At 51.9% G+C, this 26891-nt stretch overlaps 1 protein-coding gene across 3 annotated transcripts in view; it reads left to right on the top strand.

The window, feature by feature from the left end:
* LOC146833507 (ras-related C3 botulinum toxin substrate 2) overlaps positions 1-26891 on the top strand; it is a 149851-nt gene that overhangs the window by 8693 nt on the left and 114267 nt on the right. For all 3 annotated transcript variants that reach the window (XR_014960592.1, XM_085601354.1, XM_085601353.1), the window contains exons 2-3: positions 13215-13286; positions 21138-21255. Coding sequence is in view for 2 of the 3 variants with exons in the window: in XM_085601354.1 (XP_085457480.1) it covers positions 13215-13286; positions 21138-21255 (190 nt within the window). In the remaining variant the exon portion in view is untranslated. The remainder of the gene's footprint in view (positions 1-13214; positions 13287-21137; positions 21256-26891) is intronic.

Raw genomic sequence — 26891 nt, 5'->3', positions numbered from 1 at the left:
CCCTCCACTGCCGCACACAGAGGTAAAAAATTAGAGGGAACATTGCATGGCATACTTCCGCCCCGGCAGGCCGACGGAACTGGTTGTAGACGCAAGCCCGGTGGGTCTTGGAGCTGCACTCCAACAAGAACACGAAAGAGGGACATGGAAACCAGTTGCTTATGCCAGTCGTGCGCTATCTGACACAGAGACGAGGTACGCACAAATAGAAAGAGAAGCCTTGGCAATAAAATGGGCATGCCAACATTTTCATCTATACCTGTTTGGGCAAGACTTCAACGTGATCACAGACCACAAACCCTTGGTCCCACTGTTTGGGGGCACCACACGGCTGGCACCACCCCGCATTGAACGATGGGCAGTACAGCTGCAGAAATACCGGTTCACGGTACTCTTTCGCCCAGGGGCTCACAACCCTGCGGACTACCTATCCCGTCACCCGGAGGACCTCCCCCCGGCGTGCGTCCCCACGGATGTCAGATACTCCGACGCCTATGTTCAGATGATTGTCCGTGACGCTTGCCCGGATGCGGTGACCCTGGAAGAAGTCGGCCAAGCCACGGACAATGACGAGACCCTGACCAAAGTCAAGAAGGCCCTGGCATCTCACGACTGGAAGAGGTTCTTGGAAGGTAACAAGGCGGTCACGGAAGAAGACAAGCACACGCAGCAACAGCTGTGGCAAGTTCGTCATGAGCTAAGCGTAGGGGAGTGTGGCGCAGTTCTGAGAGGCCATCTCCTGGTTGTCCCAAGAACACTGCGAGGCCGCTTCCTGCAACTGGCACACGAAGGCCATCAAGGCATGGCGAAAACCAAGGCACGACTCAGGAACAAAGTCTGGTTTCCAACCATGGACACAAAAGTAGAAGAGCTGGTACGGCGATGCCATGCATGCATGATCACAGGGGGTGACCCACCATCAGCGCCGGTCATCACCGAAGAACCATTTCATCTCCCGTGGTCCAATGTGAGTGTGGATTTCGGAAGTTTTCCGGACAGGAGACAAATGTTAGTACTGGTGGATGCCTACACGAAGTTCCCTGTGGTAGAGGTAGTGGAGTCCACATCGTTCCACCATATACAGCTGGCCCTGGAAAAGACATTCGCCATGCTAGGGAACCCCAAGGAAATCCGATCTGACAATGGGCCGCCCTTCCAAGGCCAAGAATTCAGAGAATACCTGGTGAAGCGAGCGATCAAACACAGGCGGATAACTCCTCTATGGCCGCAGGCAAATGGGGACGTTGAGAGGCTGATGCGCACTCTGAACAGAGCCCTGCGCATCGCCGTAGAGCAAGGACAAGATGTGGAGACAGCGTTGACCAAGTTTCTTGACGCATATAGACACACGCCACACTGCACGACGAAGTGTGCGCCAGCCCATCTCCTCTTCAAAGAAGCCCCGCGAGACGGGATACCGACCGATCCATCCTGGAGTCCACCAACACACGATGATGAAGCGGTGCAAGATCGAAGGGAGAAGACGAACAACAAGGCCAGTGAATATCGGAGGGCCCGAGAACATCACCTAGTAGCGGGAGACAGGGTGGTAGTCAAAGATCGGCTGGAAATTCCGTACACCCTTCGAACCAGAGGTGTGGACAGTGCTAGCAACAAAAGGAACTATGATCACGGCAGGAAGAGGCGGTGTGAGAGTGACGAGGAATGCTTCGTGTTTCAAGAAGGTTGAGGGGGAACTAGCAGGGGAACAGGACAGCGAATAAATAGGAATGGAGTGCGACGATTTCCCAGATTGGTCGCCTGCCCCAGAGAGGGAATATCCAAGGAGAAGTGGAGGCATACAACAGGGCAAACCAGAGCAAAACACCGGCAGTCACTGGGAAAGCCAAGCTCAGAGAGAAGAATCCGTCTCCCGGAGCCCGGGGGACAGAGGTGGCTCCAACAGAGGAGCAGGCTCCCGGTTGCGAGGTAATCCTGCTCCGAGCCAAAGACTCAGAGACTTTATGTGCCCCTCGCCTTAAGTGGAGAACTTTGATGTTTGGCATTATCTAAAATGTTGGAGAGATGTAGAGAGCCACTCGGCCTCTACAACACAATGTATTACACTAAACACACATCCCCCACCCCTCGAGGCGGGCTCGCCTCGGGGGTATAAATAAAGTTAAGGAAGACCGCTCGGGGTCTTTCCGGTTGAGCACTACAACTGCGCACCTGTGGTCACTGCACCAAGCGTCCTGCCCGCGTGGCCTACACCAGGTCACCACAGAGAGGCCCAGATTCGGGTGGCTGCCCCGATCAGATGAATGGGCTGTGTAGCTTCCAGCTGCCTGCCGGTGCGTCCTGCACCGGTGCCTAGAGAGGTAGGAGCCTCCTGAGCCTGCCCGGCGCAGGGGTCTCTGCAGGCCTGATGGGAGTGAGAGAAGCTGCAGCAGAGCCGGAGACACGGTGCACTGAGCCTGGGGCTGCGCTGCACCTGCTGCCGCTAGGCCTAGAGGGGCGATACTACTGGAGACCTGCGGCTCGGACAGGGCCCAGAATATCAACGGCGTTGGGATTGCGGTACGGCAGAGGAGGAGAGAACTGTTAATCCTGTGAGCTCCTGCCACTGAAATGCCGGCGACCCTTGTGGTGGGGAGAACGATGAGGTGAGCAACCAGGGCCCCCGGCTGGGGGCCCATTGTCCGGGATGTACCGCACCCGGGGAGGAGTGTTCAGCCCTGATTAAGGACCCTGTTGGGAGCTTTGAGCCCAGCTGTGGTCCTTCTGGTGGGCTCCCCTGCAGCTAGAGGGAGGAGGAGGAGCCGTGACAGGAGCAGCGGGAACCCCGAATTAAAAGCACAGGGGTACCCCGCCAAGGATTGGAGCCAACGAGGGCATGGCCTGCTGAGCTACCTTGGTCCTGACCGAGCCGGAGGCCTGCACCGTGCCGTTAGAAAGCTAGGAGACGGCCCGGTTGCCACCCCTGTGGGCAGGAAGAAACAAAGGCTCAAGGTCTGGAGTAATTTTAAGGGGGGGACCGACCTGAGAAAAACTTCTGAATATACCAGGGGCTGGCAAAATGGGGATGGACAAGCCCGTCCCTGCGTCCAACCCCAACACGATCACCCAGTACAGCACCCAGCACCTCCCAATGCAAGGATTACAAGGCAGTCGGGCCCGATGGGGACAGTGAAGCTGTCAGCAAGCCGTCTGGAGCAGAGATTCTGGTGGCCATCCAGGGGTCCAGAAATGCCCTGGAGAAGCAGATCGAGACTATATCAATAGACGTGAATCTACTCAGGGCAGACTTACGAAAGGTCTCAGATAAAATATCTACAGCGGAATGCAACATCGTACAGCTTTAAGGTGAGGTGACGGCCTAAAGCAACAGGTGACACAGTTGACCAACACCACAGGGGCACTTTAACGTTGAGTCGAGGAGACGGAGGGCTGGGTCCGACGCAGCAACATCAGAGTCCTGAGGATCCTGGAACGTGCTGAGGAGGGCAAAACTGAACGCTTCCTAGAACACTGGATATGCCCCAAGCTGTGCCGCAGGGGGCTCTCGGACGTGTTTGTGGTGGAAAGGGCGCACAGGGCATTGGTGCCCCCGCCTCCCCGGCGGCCTCTCCCAGGGCCATAATTGCTAAAATCCTAAATTACCAGGATAGAGACTGCATCCTTCGGGCTACCAGGAGACCTCGGACTTAACCTATGACAATACCAAAGTTTCGGTATATCCCCGATTACACCAGATAGGTTCAGGAGCAGAGGAAATCGTTCCTTGGAGTGAAACAGAAGATTTGGGAGTTGCACCTACAATATATGTTGCTTAACCCCGCCAAACTGAAGGTGATCTCGCATGGAAAGGCCAACTTCTTTGAGTCCCCTGAGGAAGTGTGGGAGTGGTTGGAAATTTGAGGGGACGCTCGCCCCCCCAGTAGCGGAGGGGACCCCGGACAGGATGGGGATCCAGGCCCCCGAGGTCTCATACGGGCCGGCACAGGGACCGCTCAACAGAAAGCAACCTGCCGGAGCAACAGAGAATTACGGTGGGCGACGATGGAACCATGCAGGTGGAGGCCCCGGGCCCAGGTTACTCCCCACCACAGATGTCGGTGGGGTATCTGGAGTCAGAAATGGTACCTGATACCCTACTGCAAACAAACAAAGTGATTCCGGAGACTGTCATGGACTCAGCACTATCTCCCCCGGAATTGGGTTGATTGTCATACCTTGCTACAGCGGGACTTCCGGCCGGTAGGCAAACATGAAAAGCATACATAAGACATACTCGGCTGCATAGGCAGCAGGGGGGCGTGAGGGGCGGAGGCAGCTCAGGGAAGGTAATGGGTTGGGGTTCGGGATTCAGCAGGTATCCTGTAGGCACAGAGGGACACACGGGGAGGCCGCAGACCTGGGACGGCTGGGTCTACCCCAGGTTGGAGGCCGTGTAATCTGCATACTGATACGAGCGGTTGGGCAAGGCCGGGAGCCTGAAATTGTTTGGGGGAAGTTCTACGGCTCCTGTTGGGCTGATGGGGTGGCTGTGCACGTCCTGGCACACCCATGGGGAGTGCATACACGCATGCACTGTTGCAGCTCATTTGCCCGTGGATGGGGTGTTGTTATTGGGGGTTATTTACATCATGTGGTTATATGTTAGTTAAACAGCATACAGTAGGTAGGTCGACCACGCGTGAGAGGGAGCAGGGGCACACCAACACAGTACATCACAGGGACAATGGGGACTAAGATTATGAGCTAGAATGGGAGAGGGTTGGACACATGCACCAACCATTCAAGGGTCCTTTCATTCCTCCGGCGGCACCACGTATAAGTGGCATATCTGCAGGACACCCACCTCAAGGTAGCAGGTGCCCAGAGGCTAGCGAAAAATGGAGGGGACAGATTTTTCACTCATCATACTCTACCTACGTCAGGGTGCTAATGTGGGTGGCCCTGGGGAATCCGTTTGTCTTGCAATACATGGAGGTGGACATTAATGGGAGATACATTCTCCTGAGAGCTAAACTAGATGGGAGGGAAGTAGCAATAATAAATACATACGCCCCAAATGTAGATGACCCAGACTTTTTCCAAACCCTTCAGAAAGTCTTGGTGTTGGAATTAGAGGTGCCTCTTATATGGGTGGGTGATTTCAATTGTGTGCCGGACCCCGAGATTGACAAGTGCCCACCTCGTAGAGGGACAAAGCCACAGATGACGGAAAAACTCAGAGAGGTCATGGGGAACTTAGGGGCACAGGACGTTTGGCGACAGAGACACCCTACCCAGAAGATGTACATTTGCTACTCCCCCACACACAACAACCACAGCAGATAGGACAGGGTGCTGGTAGTGAACCTGGATTCCGATGTATCCATTGAAGTGACCCATCAGGCCTGGTTCCTCTCATTCCACTCCTCAATCGCCTACACGGTCAGATGGGGGTCCCTGGCCTGACGCCCAAGGGCCTGGTGGTTGCAGTCGGAGGTACTGGATGATCCGCTGGGTAAGCAACACATAGAGCGGGCACTGACTGACTACATCACACTGACTCGGAGGGGGCAGCTTTGTCTAGGGCCACAAAATGGGAGGCCCTAAAAGCTGTGGTGAGAGGAGCCTGCCTTAGCTTGACTTGTGGGGTTCACAAGCAACTGCAGCGGGACCTGGAGAAAGAGGAGGTGGCCTTGCTAGCACAGACCCGGGACCACTCGGATCCTTTGTGGGGACTAGGGAATAGGAAGTACGGACGCGCATATGCGATATCTGGGACAGGCTAGACAAATATACTCTTAGCTAATACCGACAGCACTTACACACGGAGGGGGACAAATCAGGCCACTTACTAGTATGGAACCTCAGAAGAGAACAAATCCCCGACCCAATAGTGGCGCTGTGCACGCATACAGGCATAATGGTCCACTCCGAGGCAGAGATACTGCAGACCCTCCAATCTCACCTTCAGTCGGTCTATACGGCGGATCCGATGGTGAGTGAGGGAGCTTATCTTCCCTACCTAAAGACCTTAACCCTGAAGACACTCCCCAGCAGGCTAGGAAGGACTTAGAAGTTTTGCTATGCATCGAGGAAGCACAGTCCGCACTTCAGCAGCACCCGGGAGCTAAGTCCGCGGGTGGTGACGGTTTTCCCCCAGAGTTTATTCGGGCTTTCGTGGGCACGTTGTCCCGAGCCCTCCTACAGGTGTATGAAGAGGCCTTCGAGAAGGGTATCCTCCCACCTAGCATGAGACAGGGCGAAATATGCATGATCCTGAAGCCGGGAGGGGACAGTCGCGAACCCGAATCACACCGCCCAATAACAATGATAAATACCGACATAAAAATATTGTGTAAACTGTTAGCCTCCTGTCTGGGTCCACACATGCCACACCTCGTACGTGAGGACCAATGCGGCTGCATAGCGGGACGCAACACAGCAATGAACCTACGCAGGCTAAACCACATTATTATGCATGAAGTGAGAGACCAAGCGGAAGAGCTGGTTCTCGTGTCTATAGACCTGGCTAAGTCCTTCAACACAGTAGACTGGGGGTACCTCTTGGAGGTCCTCAGGGCCTTGGGGATGGGCCCCAAATTCAGCCGGAGGGTCCAAACGTACAGTGAACCGTGTGCTCGGTGAGACTGGGGGGAGCTCGCTCTGAGGAGTGGGTGCTGGGACAAGGCACCCGCCAGGGGTGCCCGCTCTCGACCCCATTTTTCGCCTTAGCTATTGAACCGCTGATGGTGCGGGTAAGAGCAGAATTTGACCCGTGGATTTTCTGGGTGGGAGACACAAATCGTATTATCTCCTTATAAGCAGAGGATGCGCTCTTTTATTTGGCATGCCCCTGGGTAGCTATACCCGAACTGCTGCGTCAACTGGATAGGTTCGGGGAAGTCTCTGGACTGAGACTCAATCGCAACAAATCATTGATCTTTCCATTGGCAGGCATGTCCGTGGTGCCTCTGGGGGACCTCCCAGACTTAGGGCTTAGATGGGACCATGTAAGTTTTAGGTATCTGCGGGTTCAGATCATGTTGACTGATGCTCAGGCAATCGGCCTGAACCTGGACAGGACGCTCACGGCCATGCAGCTTTCGGTGAAGTTCTGGAGCACCCTCCTGTAGTCCTTAATGGGAAGGCTAGCTAGTTCAAAGATGGTAATGCGCCCTAGGTGCCTTTATGCACTCCAGATCTCACTCTCCCCAATCCTGACGCAATTATTCAAGCAACTGAACATGATTCTGACCTCACTACTGTGAGCGGGGAAAAGGAGTAGAGTAGCCCTTCACATTCTGACAAGTAGCTATGAGGAGAGGACACTGGAAGCCCCACAATTTGATTTATACTACTATGCCGCCCAATTACAGCATGTGGCGCATTGACTGGCGGAAGGGGACAATTCGGAAAAGCAACTGTTGGTGGGTAGCACGGACCCGGTGTCCCTTCAGATAGCGCTTATGAAGGGTAGAGGGTAGAGTGAGATCTCCCCTATGTAGTGTGACATATGGCAGTATTTGGTAGTGGTTTGTGGAGAAGGTGCTACGTAGAGTGCCATTCCATAGAGAGCTGCCGCTCTGGACCCTTGCCCCCATCAGAGAGATGGGAACACACATGTAATTTCAGGCCTGGAGGGATGGAGGCTGTGAGGTCCTCGCAGACCTATTTCAGAATGAGACTTTTATAACATGCAAACAGGTAAGGGAGAGTTTTGTCCCCAGGCAGGGTCATTAGTTGCAATATAGGGAAATCCAGGAAGTAGTTAAGGTCACATGACCACAACACTCAAACATCCCCAAGCCGACCCATACCTTAGATGTTCTACACACATGCGGAACAGGTCACAAGATGATATCCCTCCTTCACAAAGCCATAAAGCAGGAATCTACTGCTCCAACAGCACCATCAAGGACTGCCTGGGAGAGAGACCTCAACACACAACTAGACGAGAGGGCTTGGGCGACCATTTGTGATCTCAGGCACAGAGTCTTCTGTAACGCTAGGTTCAAACTGATACATTACAATTATTTACACCGTACTTACCTTACACCTGTGAAGTTGAGATGCATCTTCCACAAAAAGGATGGTAAATGCCCTAGGTGTGCCGCGGGGAGCGCAGACTTTATCCACCTGCTGTGGGATTGCCTGGGGTAAGACAGTTCTGGACAGGGATGGCTGACAAGGAGGAACCATTACAATGGCTACCGGCCCATATACGCAGGCCTAAAAAAATGAAAGTTGCCCTATAAATTACTGCAATTTATGCTAGTTTGGCCAGACGTAGGGTGGCCATAACATGGATGGGGCAGAAAGGTCCAGAGGTAACAGTGTGGCTCAGAGATATTAGGGAGTGGGCATTAGCTGAGGAAACGCACATGAAGCTCACACATAAGGATGAAGGACTACAGGCAGACGTAACAGAATAGAGAGAACTATGCAGCGCAGGGCTATCAGCGGGAGAGGGAGGGCCCGAGCAAAGAACATATGAGAGTGGTGGGTGCGAGGCGGGGAGGATCACCAAGAGAGTGAGGGATTGGGTGACTAGCTGTGACATGTGCATGCCCCAAGGTGAAATGTTCTAAACTGAAGTCCTGCATGATACTGCAATGTAAACCCGCACCTCTGTGGAATTCAAAAGACATTGTGTGGCCCCCAGCATTGCAATTCCATTTTCAAGGGTCTTACATATTGCTGTATGCTGTAATGTTGGTGTACTAATATCATATAAAAATGAAAAATAAAGTTAAAAAAAAATGATGCAGAAGACGCTGTAGAATCACATGATTCCAGTGGCCCTGCCTATCGGTAATATACATCCTCATCAATGTGAGCTTCCTTCAGAACCTTGAGCTTCCTTTAGCAGTGCCATGACAGTGCTATAAGACCTCAGTAGTGGGAGTTCTGATAGCTTCATCCTCCCCCAGAACAGCCCTGCCCCTTCCGGTGCTGTAATCATCAGGCAGTGTCATGTCAATGCTTTAACCCCTTAGCAGTGTGAGCTTCTTTCGACAGTGGCCAGTCATTGCTATAAGACATACGACCTCTGCAGTGTTCGCTTCCTGCACCAGAGCCGAGACAGTATCATATGGCCTCAGTAATGTGATCTTCTTCCAGTGGTGTCTTCTGGGTATTATAAGACCTCAGCAGTTGAGCTTCCTCAGACAGTGCATTAAATAAAAGTATGGTAACTGTGATACTGAATGCATTGGGGGCAGGGTCAGTGAGAGTTGGGGGGTCAAAGGTGTGGCAAAAAACACAAAATATACTGTAAGGTTTTTTGATCTTTCACCTTCAGGTAGATGCATATAAAATAACGTGCAGCTTAAATGAGGAATACATTTTTAAAAAGTTACATTAATCAGTGGGAAGTGCACTATAGTACACTATGAAACCTCTATTATTTTATGCACTGCAGAAATCTAGGTGTAACCAGAGAGCCACAGAATTAAATCTTGGATGCTGGAGTGGACAATAGGGACTTGTGTATTTTTAGTGCTACGAGGTCCCACCCCGTTACAGAAAGCACTCTGAATATGTACATCATTATTTTAAACTTGCATTAGAAAAATTATAAGTTAGACTACTACAAAATGCGAAAAAATGTTTATGATAAAATGGTGCTTTCAAAATATAGGTTTTAGTAATACCCAGACTGTGTGTGATGCAATTTTCTTTATATGACCAAGCACTTCACAGATCAGTTGGTACCTCCCTTGCACCATCACTCAAAAAGAGTACATCTTTATCATCACAAAGCTTCAAATGATTCCAACAATTAAAGCCAATACAGGCATCCAAGCACCCTTTACATTTGCAGATTAACCAGTTGTGCACATTTGCATTTCTTGCAAGAAGGCTTGTTTATGGCTTATCTGTCTGCCCGCTTTTGTTTCACAGCACAAGAGATTCCCTGAATGAAACTTCAGCATTGAACATATCAGAATTAACCGTCCCAGGACGATGGTCTTTTCACAAAAAATAGGGGAACGTTTTTTCATAGATTAAAAAAGTATGGGCATGTGGTGCTCCTCCGATCCCGCCCACTTTTACCTCTGCTTCTATAACACCATAGCATGGCGTTTCTCAAGCAGTGCCATGTCTCTCCTATAGGACCTCAGCATTATGAGCTTTCTCCGGAAGTTCCCTATCAGTGCTCTATAACTTCATAGTATTAGCTTCCACCACCGGTGCTCTATCACACTTCATCAATGTGAGCATACTCTGAAAGTGCCAGGTCAGTGCTAGCCTCAGCACTGTGAGCTTCTTTCATCAGTGCTTTAGCTTCTGCCTGCAGTGCCATTTCAGTGCTTTAGGATTAAAGGAGTGTGAACAACCTCTGGCACTGACTTGTCATAACGTCCCGGCGGTGTAAGCATCCTGCAGAAGTGACCTACCAGTATTATAAGACCTCAGCAATATGAGCTTCCTTCAGCAATGGACTTTTTATATTCTAAGGGCCTGATTCTGAGTCTGGAGGTCCATGGACTGCCATACTGGTGGTGTTCTGTCTGCCAGATAACAACTCTCTGAGTCTTCCGTTGGTGGATGGCCGGCTGCACCAGGGTACCGCCGTTCCCTGGTGGTGGCGCAGCAGAGGGGTAATGCAATATGCTAAGCAGGACGGGTGCAGTCCCACTGAGCATATTACGAGTTCCTAAACCGGCAGTCTTTTCATAGCAGTGAGCCCGCCACAAAAAGGCTGGCCGTGGGTGGGGACAGAGGGGGCCCCCATGCACCCCCCCCACCAAGGGGATGAATTCAGGGGCCACAACATGTGCCCCTTGCCTGCTTGCAACCCCAGATCCAGCACCGCAGGGATTTCGCAGTCCATGCTGTACACGAAGCGTTTTACCGTTCCCATTGCGGTGCCCTTTTTCAGGGCACTTCTGTGGAAAATCCAAAAGGACCGTCCGCCTGCATGAGTTGAACTCGTAATCAGGCCGGCGGTCCTTGTGCGGCTTTGTCGCAGCCGTGCTGGCGGAGAGCCGGCGCAACTGAGCCAAAGTTGTAATCAGCCCCTACGCTCTCAGTTCCAGCACTAGTGACTCGTCACTATTGTGCAGCTTCAGCCGTACAAGCTAAATTTACAATTGAAAATTTAAAAAGGTACTGTGCAAATGTCAAGGAATTTGAAAATCGAGGCTAAAAATTATAGTAGAATCATCAGATTGATTCATGGGAGCAGTGCAAGTGCATCAAACAGAGTATAGAAAGTACGAAGAGTGGCCTCAAGTGAATTTAGAAAAGCTCCAACCTTTCTATTAACCCCTTCCCCGCTCATGACGGAGCCGCTCCGTCATGAGCCACGGTTGCGCTGTGCTCATGACGGAACGGTTCCGTCATGTCACGGCCGTTGGCGGCCGCTCCGCCTATGCGGCGCTGTTTCCCCGCCTGTGCGGGGGGACAACGCAAATGGGCGGAGTCATGACGGAACCATTCCGTCATGAGCACAGCTCAACCGTGGCTCATGACGGAGCGGCTCCGTCATGAGCACAGCGCCACCGCGCTGCCCCCCGCACCCCCCAGCGCTGCGGCAGAATTCCCGCCGCAGCGAAAGGGTTAAAATTATTATTGTAGTTTTTATTTATGTGTTTTTGCGAATTAAATAAAATGTTTCATCATTTGTGTATTTGTTTGATGAATTTTTTTTCTGTATGTTTTTGTGTATTGTTTTGCCGTTCAAATCGTCGACAATGCGCAGGTCGGGGTCCAGTAAGGGCTCAGAGGGGTTGGGGGGGGAATTTTCCAATAATGATTAAGTAGGGGTCCCCAGAAGTCAGAATGTTACAAACCTGTCTACACCCCTATAGAGTCCTGAAGTGTGACCTTCCTCCAGCACCGTGGACTCTCTAGGAGTGCCCTGCCAGAGCTCTAGGACTCGAACAGTGGAAGCATCATCAATAGTGTGGCCTCTCTCTACTGCTCTGCGACTCAAGCAATGCAAGCTTCCTCCAGCAGTGCCTTCTCAGTGCTACAGCACACCTCTGCTGTGAGCTTCACCAGTACCCCCCAGAAATGCCAGTTGCCTTCAGCACTACACGGACATATTTAAGATTTTTGGGACAAGACATATTTTGGGGCCTCTGTTTGGAACAACTTTAAATGTATTGCTCATTTTCAGCTAATTCAAGGCCTCGAGAAGCTAAACCATATTGAGTTATATGTTAAACTTTTAAAAGCAGCACCTATGAGACTCCAGCGGGCTGTGCGTCTTCCGGCAGAGCCCTCTCAGAGCTGCAGGCCCCTCGACGTCGGACTTTAACTTCTTACTGACGAGCGACTGATTCCTTTGTGGGACTGGAGTGTTGCTTTTCTCTGTTTCCTAAGTTCCTGTTTGTGAAATATCAACGTTATCGATGTTTATATGAGGAAGTTAGGCATGGCAAAGGGTGATACTGGGACAGTGTGTCTCTTTCCGGCCTCTCCGTGTCACAGCAGCACAGCACCTGCCACCAGCAGCTCCAAGAGAATTGTCTGCCTTGAAACGTTTGCAGTCTCTTTTGGCCCATGTTCTTCGAATATTGAACTTTTTTTTATGTTGGTTTGTTTTAAATGTACTTTTTTTTTTTTTGCAAAGTGTGTTCATTTCTTGTTTGACGTTTTTAATCGAATCCTAAGTGTTGAGCAGATAATTTGATTTACCTTCACACAAGTGCTCAGTCATATAATTTAACTAATAATCAATGTTTAAACTGATGTCACTGCATGTTCCCCACCATTTTATATTTTTCCCGCTTTTTCTTTCCTCTACCTCAAACATTCTCTCTCTTACTCTCTTTCTTTCTCTCTCCTCCTTTCCTCACTTGCCTGTTCTCTCTCACCCTCTATTCTCACGCTTTCTCGTTCTCTTTGTGTCTGTCGTCCGCTGTGTCACTATCTTTCTCTCTTCTTGACTCCCCTTTTCTCTCCTCTTTCCCTCTCTTCCTTCTCCATCTGCCTCACTTTCTCTTCTCTACCCTCTTTTCTATCCCTCTCATACCCTCATTATCTCTCTTCTTCTCTCTACCTATGTCTGTGTCCATCTCCTTTTATCTCCTCCCCTCTCTTCCTTCTCCATCTGTGTCACTTTCTCCTCTCGCCTCTTCTCTATCCCTCTCATGCCCTCCTTATCTCTCTTCTATCTCTCTACCTCTGTCAATGTCCATCTCCTGCTACTCTCCTAGGCCCGAATCACCCCCGCCTCTTATTTCTCCCTGCTTACCAGACCACACTGGGGCCCAGTGACTGCAGTCATTATAATGAGTTCTTGTCTTTTTTTTCTCTTCCAGAGCTGTGGGTAAAACGTGCCTGCTCATCAGCTACACCACTAATGCCTTCCCTGGGGAGTACATCCCCACAGTGTGAGTACCAGTCTGCAGAGATCTGCCCCGCCCTCACTCTCTACGACCAGAAACCCAGTAGGCTCCTCCAAAGCAGATGCTTTTTGCAGAATGTCTATCAAGTGTTACAGGATGAGATTGGTGCAAAAGCTTCCTAGGAGAGGCCCAGCATTAGGCTTCAGTCAAAATAAGGATTCTGGCCGCATAATATAAATACACTGGGGAACAAAAGTCTGCTTGTAGCATAAACGCAGCTGTTTATTTACAGGCACTCGGGCCCTGATTCACCAAATATTCTTCCAGCGGCATCTGCAGACGGCTAATTATCAAAAATAATTTGCGTTCATTCGCGGCCTGTCGGGGGTTGCGCAGGGGCGGTTTCCAGGGAGTCTTACATTCACGAGGGATACTGAAATATATGACTGGCGGAAGCTCCGTCTAGCTTTGGGATGGAAATGTAAATCTAAGCTATGAATAAGCCACTCCGTGCTCCCATGGGTGGTGTGGATATGAGGCCTCGTGCCTGCTGACATCACCAGGCCCACGCGGCTCAAGTGAGCCAATGATTAACAGATCGGTAGGCGCGCGCGCGCTCGCTGCTCTTTATTCGTAGAACGCTGGACCAAAACCTGCAAGCGCAGCATCTGTGCTTCCTGGCGGATACACCCCCACCCCCCTCGCCACCTCAGCTTGATGGGGAATGGCGAAACTGCAGGCTTTCATGCTGCAGGTGCACAGTGGCGAAGTGGATTGCTTTAGTACCGTTAAAAGGGAAGACGTCGTCTGCTTCTACTTCTTTACTCACCTGCCTGCCTGGAGCCATTAATTGAATAGTTTTAATGTGACTGGAGCACAGTGGGGTATTGCAAAATGATCCTCCCCACTCCCGGGGAGGCCTCTGAATCTCCCATATCTCACAGATACTATTGGCTTTGGGCTGGAAAGGGTCCCCGCAGGACAAGTGGTGGTATTTTCATTTGTCACTCTATATATCTCATTAGCATTGAGTTCCCATAAGCCCCATCTCTGCTTCACTCACAGCCACCGAGCCTCAGTGGATGATATATATGGAAAGTAAAACACACTGAAAAACGCAAAGGAGAGAAGCTAGGTCAGAAAATGGGAAAATAGCTGAAAAAATCCACAAGAAGTGGCCAGGCCAGTGAGCTATCAGCACACAAAAGGCCCTGAGACTTGGGAACTCTTCAACTGATTTCAACAAAGAACCCTCACTAATGAATCATAGAAATAGAAAGCGTGAATAAGGGCACATTACACTGTCTACTCAAAATCCCCAAAACGTAAAAGCAAGACCTTAAACCAGGCATTCTCTTGCTGCCAGACTGTAGAACCAGATCCCAAACCTTGTCTCCTTCAATCAATCAATCAGGGTTTGTAAAGCATGGCTACTTACCTGTGAGGGTCTCAAGGTGCTGCGGGGTTGCAGCGGATCAGACTAAGTGCTGAGTTCATCCGAAGAGCCAGGTCTTGAGGTCCTTCCTGAATTGAATCAGCAAGGGTGATTTCCTGAGGTGGATGGGCAGGGTGTTCTGTGTCTTGGAGGCGAGTTAGGAGAAGGACATTCCTCTGGTGTTGGTATTGCGGATATGTGGGACGGTAGCCAGAGAAAGCTGGGCGGAGCGGAGGTGTCTGTTGTGTACGTGAGATGTGAGGCAGTGATTCAGGTATGCGGGTCCGGCATTGTGAAGAGCCTTCTATGCATGGGTGAGGAGTTTGAAGGTTATTGTTCTCTCTACTGGGAGGCAGTGGAGGTTGTGAGGTGTTGAGTGATGTGGCTGCGACGGGGGATGGTGAGTATTAGTTTTGCTGCAGCATTCTGGAGACTTCGGATGAGTTTCTGGGTGACGTCAGTGTAGAGTGTGTTGCCGTAGTCGAGCCTGAGGCTGTAGAGGGCATGGGTGACTGTCTTCCTGGATTCGGTGGGGAGCCACCTGAAGATCTTTCGAAGCAGGCGGAGTGTGTTGAAGGAGGCAGAGGAGACAGTGTTTATCTGGCGGTCCATTGTGAGCGACGAGTCCAGTATGATGCTGAGGTTCATGCGTGGTCCATGGGGGGTGGAGGACTTCCTAGAGCACAGGGCCACCAGGAGTTGTTCCAAGTGGAGGGGGAGGCACCCACAATGAGGACTTCTGTCTTGTATGAGTTGAGCTTCAGGCAGCCATCCATCATCTAGGTGGCAATGGCTTTCATCCCTTTGTGGAAGTAATTTCTGGCGACAGTGCATTCTTTGGTGAGGGAGAGGATCAGCTGGGTGTCATCGGCGTAGGACACGATGTTGAGCCCGTGGTTCCTGACGATGGCTGTGAGGGGCGCCATGCAGACGTTGAAGAGGGTGGGGCTGAGGGAGGATCCCTGGGGTACTCCGCAACTGATCTCTGTCAGTTTTGAGAGGTACGGTGGGAGTATAACTCAATGTCTTCTGCCGGTGAGGAGGGAGCAAATCCAGTTGAGGGTCTTATCTCGGATACTAGCATCGTGGAGTCTTGTGGCTAGGGTGTGGTGGGAGAAAGTGTTGAAGGCCGCCGAGAGGGCCAGTAGGACGAGGGCTGCGGTTTCGCCCTGGTCAGGAGGGAGTGGATGCCATTGGTGGCAGCGAAGAGGGCGGTCTAGGTTCTATGATTGCTTCAGAATCTAAATTCGGAGCTGGCGTTGATGGCTTTTCCAATGACTTTGGCTGGGAGGGGGAGCAGGGAGATGAACCTGAAGTTCTTGAGGTCCGTCGGGTCCGCGGAGAGTTTCTTCAGGAGGGGGTTAATCTCAACATGTTTCCAGTCGTCTGGGAAAGTGGCGGTCTCGAGGAAGCAGCTGATAGTTCGGCATAGCTCGGGTGCGATGGCGGAGGCGGCTCTGTGGAAGATGCAGTGCGGGCAGGGGTCCGAAGGTGAGTTGGGACCAGCCCTGCAGAGTCGGTCAGGGGTGGGGGGGTCGGCGTTGGTTGTGGTGGTTGCTGGCGTGGTCCTGGGTATCAAAGTTGTCGTAGATAGTCTTGATCTTGTGGTAGAAGAAGGTGCAGCGTCTGTTGCGGAAGTCTTGGGAGGGTGGGATGTCTGTGGCCTCACTGTTGGGTTTGGTAAACTCCTTGATGATGCTGAAGAGTTCTTTGCGATTGTGTGCGTTGTTGGTGATCATGTCTTTGAGGGCCTTCTTCTTTGTGGTTTTGATGAGGTGGTAGAGTGCAGTGGTGGCTGCTTTGAAGGCGGCGTGGGCTTCCTGGGTTTTGTTGTTCCTCCATGTCTTCTTGAGCCGTCTACAGGTGAGTCTGGACTCTTGAAGCATGGGGTGAACCAGCTTGCTTTCTTGACATGTTGTTTGCCAGTGGCTTTCTTGAGGGGCAAGGGTGTCAGCGCAGTTTACGATCCATTGGTGGAGGTTGCATTCTGTGATGTTGACGTCCGAGGATGTCGGTAGTGATATGTAGTTGAGTAAGGTAGTGAGTTTATCTTCTGTGACTCTGTTCCAGCTACTGCAGGGTAAACAGTGGGCCTGCTGGTGTGCAGTGGGATTGTTGAAAGAGAAGTGGATGTAGTGGTGGTCGATCCACAGGAGTTTGGTGGTGTGGCTGTAGGAGATGCTGTTTCCTGCGTTGAAGACGAGGTCGAGTGTGTGTCCTGCGTGTGTGTGGGAGAGGTGACTAGCTGTTTAAGTCCTACTTTGGCAATGCTCTCAAGGAGGGAGGAGGTGTTGGGATCGTTTTGGTTGTCCAGGTGGAAGTTGAGGTCTCCGAGTAGGATGTAGTTGGTGGATGAGAGGGCAATGAAGTTGACAATGGCGTCGGTGAAAGAGGCACGGGAACCAAGTGGTCAGTAGACGAGGGTGTCGCAGAGGATGGTTTTCGGGTTGGTCTGAATCTGGAAGTGGAGGTGTTCCATGTGGGTCGTTGGTTCGTTTCAGTGGGTGGTCAGGGTCAGTAAGCTTTTGTGGACGATGGTGATGCCTCCTCCTGGCCAGATTGGATGGTCCTTGTGTAGGAAGGTGGATATCTGACTATGGTTACCCCCAACCTTTTGCCTAGTGTCTAGCTGGCTTTTCGACTTAGTTGGCCTGAGATCCTGCCATTCAGGGTCTCAGGCTGTCTGCTCTCTCTTTAAAATGGACTCCATGTACCCTAGGTACATACCCAATTGGTAAGGATCACCTTATTGGACCCTGTACAGTGTACCCTAGGTACCCAGGGCATAGATGTACCCTAGGCCTCCCAGGGGCTGCAGCATGTATTATGCCACCCCTGGCCTGGCCTTCCAATCAGACACAACTGGCTGATCACTCAGCTGGGGCAAGGTCGTGTAATCACCCCTTGCTTAGATATAGTATACTTAAATCTACCCTTGAAATAGACACATGTGTACCTGTGAGCCACTCCTATGGCAGGCCTTAACAATCCTGGAGGCAGAGTGCTTGGTAACATGTGAGATGGTGCTCTAGCATGAGCTGAGCCTGTCTGCAGCTTTCGGAACCATGTCCTTATAGCTGTTCTATGATATCGCCTACCATATACTCTTAAAGTGCCTTATAATCTTAAACGGTTATGGTAACTATGGTTTGGCTTTATCAAAACATGTCGTGTAAGGTGTCTAACTCTTTGGAATAATACCCCCATACCATTTCTGGTGATGAGGATATTATTCCTCCCTTCTAGAGGGAGAGACATGTTAAAATCCTACTTTGCTGTTTAACTCTGACCAAAGCCTCAGCATCACAAAATGGATGCTGCTGCCACAGACACAAGTCTGACCTCCTGCAGCTGGGAGCCCTCCCAGCCAGGGAGGCCTGGACAATAGGTTTCCTGCTTGGGGAGGTGCTAGCACCTCCCCAGACAGACTTTAGTGTATTGGGGCAGGGAGGGCTGAAAGGAATGAGACATGCCTGGGGCACACAAGGTGCTCCATGCATAGTCCAGTTCAAACCGGTGCTGGGGCACTCCAGCCCCAGCTCTGGTGCGAAACTGGACAAAGGAAAGGGGGTGTAGCCACCCCCCTTCCTGGTCCCACCCATAGGAGGGACCTTGCAGGTAGCCCAGCCCACTAGCCCATTCTATTAGAAGGTAGCTGTGCCCTGCAAAATTAGATTATCCTGAATCTGCAACTTGAACAGAAACTCTGGACCTTCGACATTCAACCTCAGGAAGAAGACTGAAGAATCTCCCTTGTGGCCAAGGAGTGACCACCCTGGGCAACCAGGCACCATCCAGCGACCGCTGCTTGCTTTGCGACTGATCCTACGAGGGACGACTGCAGAGACTGACCAGCGCCAAGACTTCCAGACACCTCTGACCCAGATCCACATCTGCAGCAAAGCTGAGACCCGTGGAGGTGACGAGGGACGTGGGACCGGCGACTTGGGAAAAGTGGCTAGTAACTGACTAGCGCGACTTCTGAGGCTTCCTCGAGGCTGTGCTTGGGGAATTGAGAAGCCCCCATCCCGAGCACCATCTGCAAAGAAGATCAGCTCCCCACACTTCACGTGTTCCACGTGGGGCCCTTCTGCATCTGAGTTGTTCGACGTGTTGTCGGTTGCTGGCCCGTTGGCTAGTGACCTCTGCGACGACGAACCTTTGATTTCATCTTGCTGGTCCGGCTCCTCAAGACTGGCACTCGCTCCTCTGTGAAAGAGAAGCACCCCAGACCTTCCTGGTCTGCACCAGAAGCAAGTCCTCCATTCTGCGTGGGTTCCGCTTGCCAAGGCTTGTTGGGTCCTAACTCGACATCGACGCTGCCGACAGCAAGAGCCTTCGTGGGACAGCTCGCCTCCTGGTCCTGGTCATCCTCGACGTCTCCTGGTACCCGTGGCTGCTGCGACAAGCTTCACCTCTTCACCTGCATCTGCACGACATCGCCTGGTTCCATCCTGGTTCCTTCCCGGCTCCTGGCTGGTGACCTAGACTCTGTCCCTTCTGCTTGCAGGTATCCTTCCTTCTTGATTCCATCCTTGGGATCCACCGGACACTCTTCACTGACTGCCTGTCAGCAACTTTCCTTCAGGCATCCATAGGAGTCAACGACGAAACCCGACGCAAGTTCACACCTATGCACCCGCAGCCCGTGGGCTAGGTAACTTGAGTACTCCGGTGCTCACAAGGGTATTGACTACCCTAGGGTCTAGTTTCCAAGTCTCGAACTCCTAGCTATTCCAGAAGTGTCCTAAAACTGTTAATTTCTAATAACTACTATTTCTATCGACTTTTACGCATTACGCGTGAGTGTTTCCACTCTGCACCTGAATCCCGTGGGCCTCCCACTTCCTAACCTTTGGTAGTATAGTGTAGCTCCAGCGATTCCCTAGGCCTAGGCCTATCCTGTGTTTGTGACAGTGGTTCTTATACCACTTACTTAGTATATGGTTTGCGTGGCCCCTAGTGCCTAACTGTATTACTTACCTGTGTGACTTAATGTATGCTTCAATAAGACTGTGTTGTACTTACCTCGAATCTCATAAAGAGTGCTGAGGGTATTTTGACTAGAATAAATACATTCTATTTTTATATATATCTGTTGTGGTATCCTTTCATTTGGTATTCAAGGGATTACAAATGGTATAACAGCTGGCTTCACATGCCATACAGAGTTTAGCCTAAGACTGCTCTTGTCCATGCTACCACTAGGATAGCTGGTCTATAAGGTTGACTTTACAACCAATCACCATAAGGGTTGTTTGGACTGATACAAGGTGTACACTAGAATTAGTGACATCATATATCAGGCCAACTTCTCACACCTTGCAGATGATCTTGTAGCTGTTGGGGATGGTGGAGGCGATGTCTGGCATTAAGCTTGAGTTCATCCTGGTTTCCGTCAGGAAGGTGATGTCGGGCAAGGCGGTGACGAGGAGTTCCCAGATCTCCGTGGTGTGTTTCTGGAGGGATCGTACGTTGAGGCGGATGCACTCGAGAGGCTTGGGTGTGGTGAGGGTCGATAGGTTGGGTGAGGGAGCCGGGGTACGGTGGTGGGTGAAGGTGAGGTGGCAGTAAAGGCAGGAGAGCAGGTCGTGGGTGTTGGTCGGCGTTGAGAGCTAGCACTTGTTGTTGCGCCTGGGGTTGAGATCGTGGAGGATGCTAACATCGTAGCGGTGGCGGGTAGGAGGACCAGGGTCCCTAGCGCTGGGCTCGGTCGGGTCGCAGACAGGCTTGCCTTTGGCGCACCTTTAGCACGTCAGTGGCACGCCTGCTGCGCCAGCCGCCACTAAGCAGTGTGAGGGGGAGGGCTGGTCAGCTGGGAGGCGGGAAGCAGGGAATGGGGTAAACGACGCCCTTGGGGGGGCTAGGGACTCCGGGGATCAGCGGCGGCAGGAAAACGGGAAAGAGCTGGAGGTCAAGAAAAAGAGGCTACAGGAGTAAAGAGGCAAAAGGAAAAAACACTTGAAGAGTTACTGGTCCAAGTTTCTTTTTTTGAACGAGAGGTGATAACTCTTCCTTATATACTGTGTTTACTGCTATATGCCTACTGCTAGATTCAATATCCCTTCAACTAAGCTGCTATACATAGTAGTGCCCTCTTCCTATTTCTTCTGTTTTACCATACCTATATCTCTGTTATATATGGACCCATTTTCCTCGATAACTGATCATTGTCATTGTTTATAAAGTGCTTCAGATTCCATAGTGGCTAGGGTTACCCTATAGAAAAATCAAAATAAACAAATAAAATATAAATAATGCCTCCTCTCTTCCTTTCCTTCCTGTTCCTCACTATTTCCTCTTCCCTCAATCTCTTTCAATATTACTCCCTCCCTCGAATGTCTCTCTGGTCCCCTATCGTTTTCATTTCTTGGTTACTTTTACCATTTCTGTGCCTTTCCACTCCTGTTTCGGCCTCGCTTCCCTCCTGCCTCTGACCTGTTTTCATGTGCTGGTTCCAGGTTCGATAATTACTCCGCCAATGTGATGGTCGACAGCAAACCAGTGAACCTCGGACTCTGGGACACGGCAGGCCAGGAGGACTACGACCGGCTGCGACCCCTCTCCTACCCCCAGACGGTATGTTACGTACAGGGGCTTGCTAGGGTCTGAATGTATCAAAAAAGTGCTTTCTGAACACTGGCTGGTCAAGATGGTTAGGAAACACAGAACAAAGAATATTAGGCTATTTAAAGTAAATAATCTACGTTAGTAGTATGACTATAGTAAAATGGGACCCATCTTAGTGAAAGAGCCGTTACCTTAGGAAGCTACTGTAGGGTCATCTCGAAGATTGTTTTGGGGGCCTGGGAAAGGAATTTTGGAGTCCCTGTTCACAACTACTTAGAATTGTATTGCCCATTTTTACTACTTCAAACATACACAATGCAAAACAATATTGAATAGTACCTTCAAAAGTAGGGATCACACAAAAAAATCATCCAAAATATTTCTTGGGTGGGGCCCCAAAATCCTTAAGATGACACTGGGAAGAGAGAGACAGAGTTGGAGGTAAAGGTCGGTAAAAAAAGGGAAAGAAGTTGAGATAGAAAAATAGAGGTGTTATACAGAGAAAAGCTACTTTCCCAGACGGCCCCTTGGAAGATGGGGGCTGGCCAACTGCCACCTTTTGCGCCTGGTCTGATAACGTGGCCTGCTGTGGCAGCGATGATCCAATGCTGCACATCACCTGAAGCCTTTTTTTGGGGTTATTGGTTAAATGCTACATACTTGCTTGGTGGCAGAAAGAGATGTTCGTCTCAGAATGTTCTTTTAATGTTTGCTGGCCTAAGAAAGACATTTGATGTCAAATTACTGAAAAGCAAGCTTTATAAAACGGTTATTTATTACTTTTATTGGTGGGCGATTAATTTTCATATGCAAATTTGGGTGATATAGGACCAAACTGTAATAAACAAATACACCGTGTAAATGTAGCTCCTTTTAAATTCAACTTTATCCAGTAAGCAAAGACCAAGGGGCATACACACGAGCTGAGGCAAAAGGATACATCCAAAACACGAGTAGCATTAGCTGAGAAATAAGCACTCCACTGGTCTGAAACAAGATGTAATTAATAAAGACTCCAGACAATGGTTGAAAAAAGCCAGTTGAAGAAAGCCAATGATTGAAAGGGGTGGCCCCCAAGCCAACAATAAACCTAATATTAGGAATACGTTTTTTATTCAAATGGACTGTCAAAACCCAGGCCTTAGCAACCATGGTAGCAGGGTGCTTACCTTGGTCACGGTGACCCACACCACTGAAAATGTATGTTGTTAAAAGTGTCACCACTGGCACAGCTACCAAGTGACCATAAGTCTTGGATTATAACGTATGCCAGTCCTGGGTTTGTCGCAATCAGCAATTTTAATCCCAAGACTTGGAAGCCAATACTTAGTACGGGAATTGCAAAACCTTGATAACTTTATCCATGATGGATACAGAGATTTACTTGCCAGATGTTTATCGGGAGATAATCTTCAGAGGCTCCTGCTACCCTTCGTGGTTTCAGTCAAATGCAACATTTACCCTTTTCGGTGTGTTCAAATAAGGTGAGGTCACTAGATTTATGAGATCTGTTCCAAACAGATAAGCCCACATTTTGCCAAATGAATCAATGTGATGCTTCCGATCACCTTTTAAATTTCTTCTACAAGCAGATGGGCTCTCACTTGTATGGTGAACTAGTTGGCCGAAGAGCCCATACGTTTCTTTTCACTAAAATGTTTCCAGTCTAATATGGAGTTTGGTGATGATTGTAATCCTCCAATTTCCATCAAAACCCCCAAATCTGAAGGGGAATCCATGGTGGAGGTTCTTTCACTATATTATCCCTATGGTGGAGGACTATTCCACTACCATATTCTTCACTGGATTGAAACCTCTGACCACAAATCTTGGGATTTCGCATTATCGCCCACTCCAAATCAGGACCTGAGAATGAACTGCCACAAAATGGCTGCCACAGATCAGGACTCCATGGAGCAGATACAACAGGATTGGAAAGGTTCTACTGGACACGTCTTGTTTACACCTCAAGTCTATCTAACAGCATTTATGAGTGGCAATAAATGAATGCCAGGAATAGTTTGTAAAGGACATACCAACAAGGAGATCACTCCAGCACTAAAATATGGTGGGATGAGGAATTAGGGACAGATGATAATGGAAAAGAAATCAAGTACCGAGTGTAAAGTAGGTAGTGTATCTCATCCACTGATACTTATTAGGTATAGTTATGTGGTCCCTGTTCCATACATGCATGTTGTTCTAGCATCTGCTAGCACTTGCTGGTGTTTTATGGATGCTCCTGCTAGTTATAAACGTTTGTACTGTCCTACTTTCCACCCACTTTGGCTAAAGGATTGGTCTCCTGTCAACAATATTATCAACTTATCCACCCCATTTAAGTGGCATAGATAATGTTGAGTCCATTCCTGTGCTTCCAAAGCAAACTACTATCTCAGGAACGTCTTTGACCTTGATCAAGAACCTACCAGGAAATAAAGCATAAAAGGCTAAGGCGGTTAACATTACCAGAAGCCATGACTATTGCCTGTAAAAGTTGGGGAACGACTTCCAGTAATATTGTTATAATTGGTCACTTTCGGGAGCGCTAGGTGGCGCCGGACCAGTATGGCCGCTTCGCGGTGAAGCTCCGGCCGTCGGACCCCACCAATCCTTCTTAGCCCATCCTAACCTGCCCTGGCCGGCTCCCTTTCGATTGCTCTGGTGCCCGGAGTCGCCCGGCTCCCCCTGACCTGACCTTGGGGCGAGTCTGCCCCCTCGGAGCTACGTGCGGAGTGGCTGCGTGTGCCCGGCGTGCGGAGGCTGCTGTCCTGGTTCCCTGCCACGGGCACGCGGCTACTCGAGCCCGCGGCGCCCACGAGGTGCTTAGGCCTGAGCGCCCAGGCGGCCGGGACGAGCTGCGTCGGCGGATCCTGTGAGCCCCCCCCTCTGAGGTGACACCCGGGGCTTGTGCCCGACAACTGCCAGCAGGAGGTGAGGAGGTGTGGGGGCTCCCCCCCGGGAGGCGAGGCCGTGCAGGGGGTCCGGTGGTGACGGCGATGCTGGTGCAGTCCCCGGCGGGCCGACCGGAGAAGTTGTGGGGGGCTGGACGTGGTGGGGAGGCCTTCCCCATCGGGCCGGGGGTCAGCGGTCTGGGGTTGGCTCCCTTCCTCCCCCCCACCTACCGTGCTGAACTTGCCCGGGCTGGCTGTGACTTGCTGCGACGTAGTGGTGTGTGAGGCGCCGCCTTGGAGACTCGGGCCGCGGGCCGGCGGTCGGGGGGGACTGACTATCCGTCTCCCCTCGCCACCCTCCCTCACCCCCAGGCCCGAATTCATCATCCTGTGTGAAGGGCTGAGCTACATCACTACAAGCTGGTGGAGTGCTATTTAGCGCAAGGGACTTTGTCCGATCTGCACGCCCGATCAACCCTCTGCCCCCCACGCAGGGGTGCCCGGCTCTGGGACTGCGGGACCCGGCGGGCGCTTCCCTAGAATCGGCGCACGTTGGGGCCTCAGCGTTGGCAGTCTTGGTGGGGGCCCCATTTGCAGTGCCGGGGGATGCACCACTTCCCCCTGGGCCAACGGGATCGGAGGAGCTTGGTCGGAACCCGAGGCGCGACCTCCCACTGGCGCCAGTGCTGCTTGAGAGTGCATCCACACAGGCATTCTGTGTCCAGACCCTGGGAGGACGGCGGGATGTGGTGGCATTGGACCCTCCGAGGGGAGGTCTGTGGCGCGGATGGCCATCCTGCGACCGCGGCTGGTGTGAGGAGACCTGGCCCCGACGGTGACGCCTGGGTGGCGCTCCTCCGGGAGGCACTTGGGGGTTGGTGACGAACAGCGGCTCCCGGGAGCTCATCGGCTGCCAGATCGGGCAGGCTGCCGAGCGCTACCCTACGAGGCTGGCGGAAGGTAGCCCTCTGACCGAGCAGAGGGTCCCATTGGCGTTTTCCCTGTCGCCTTTCGCCTCCCGAGTCCTGGCGGAGCGGTGGAGGTGGGTCCCGTGGTTCTTCGACTGGGTGCAGTGCCCCCGTGGCCCCAGGGGCTGCCGCCATGGTTAAGGACAGGGTGTCCAAACCGGCAACCGCGGCCACCCAGACCAAGACAAATTTACGACCTCTGAAAGGGGGCCGAGCCCCGCCGGGGAGGTGGCCCAAACCCCTGGCACGGATCTTGCTGCCATCCTGCAGGCCATCACGGCGTCTCGCTCCTCCCTGGAGGGTATGGTAGGAGAGGTGAAGGTTGACGTGGCCCTTATTCGGCAAGACCTGCCACCGCCCGCATCTCTGAGGCCGAATCTAGAATCTCGACAGCTGAAGATGATATCCGCCAGCTGCAAGATCAAGTACGGGAGCTGACCACTCACTCTAGGGAACTGCATCGCCGGGTTGAAGATGCCGAAAACCGGGCCCGTCGCTGTAACCTTCGCCTGGTGGGCTTCCCGTTAGGGGCGGAGGCGGGCCGAGCGGACGACCTCTTGGAACGCTGGTTTAAATCTTGGATGCCGGCGGACAGCCTCTCGGCATGTTTTGTGGTGGAGAGGGCGCATCGGTCCCTGGCTCCCAGGCCCCCGGGGGCGCCCCCCCCGTCCCTTTATCCTAAAGCTCCTTAACTTCAGAGACAGAGATGCGATCCTCCGGGAGGCTCGACGCTCCGAAACCCTTAAGTATCAAAATCACACCATCATGATTTTCCCGGACTACACCCGAGAGGTCCAGGAGCTGCGGCGCTCTTACATGGAGGTAAAGCAGAAGATGCGATCCATGGGCCTTCAATATCAGCTGCAATTCCCGGCCCGCCTCCGAGTCATTTTCCAGCACAAGACTTTCTTCTTTGACACGCCACGAGCGGCCTGGACCTGGCTAACAGAGGAGTGCCACCTGCACCGTCCTGGACAGAGGTCACCGGCGGGCGGGCGGGGGGTGCCCGATCATCGAGACCTCAGTGGCGGCGCCGCACGCTGCCCCGGAGGCGCAGTGGGGAAGAGGCGACTGTCACGCGCTCTGGGGGGCAGGGGCGTCCTCGGCCTCATCGGTGGCACCTGCCAGTCCTGCTGCTGCCGGGCGGCGGGCCGTCTCCCCCCGGCGGGCGGCCTCCGCAGCCCGGCCCGCCCCTCAAGTGGACACTTCAGATCTTTCCCGTAGCCCCGTCATCTGATTTTCCTCATCTGTTCTTGGTGGTGTGTCAGGGAGGGGAGGCTGGGACGTGATTCCTAGCCGAAGGAACTGGAGGTCGGGCTTCAGTGCTCCAATATGCTTAATGCTCTCGGCCAGGGCGGACAAATTAGGTGTGTTTTGATTTTCTAGGGGTCCACTGGCACTCAAGCCCGAGCGTTTTAGCTTGGTTGTTGTTACTAACTGTTAGGGCGACAGATGCTTCTGTATAGGGTGGGGGGTGTGGGGTTGGGGTTGGGTTGGGGTTGTTTTTTCCTCCTAGAGGGGTTCCTGTTGACGGAGGGTTCATTCCTCGAGGTTGTAATTCTAAGGCATCATGTAACGTTTGACCTGATCTCCTGTCCGACCGCTTCATGTTCCTCCTTTCAGAGGGCTCGCGCACCTACGCGCCCCTCGGCCCTGGTGGGGGAACGGGTCCCGCCGGGTGGGGGTTCCAGACACGCTTCCCGATTTGCCCAATGCTTGCTTCCGTGTCCACCTCCTCCTCATCCTGTCATGCATGCCCCTGATTGCCCCTATGGCGGACACG

The sequence above is a fragment of the Triturus cristatus genome, chromosome 4_2 (genome assembly GCF_964204655.1).
Source record: "Triturus cristatus chromosome 4_2, aTriCri1.1, whole genome shotgun sequence".
Lineage (NCBI taxonomy): Eukaryota > Metazoa > Chordata > Amphibia > Caudata > Salamandridae > Triturus > Triturus cristatus.
The sequence above is the reverse complement of the archived record's forward strand: the minus strand, read 5'-3'. Positions and strand labels throughout refer to the sequence as shown.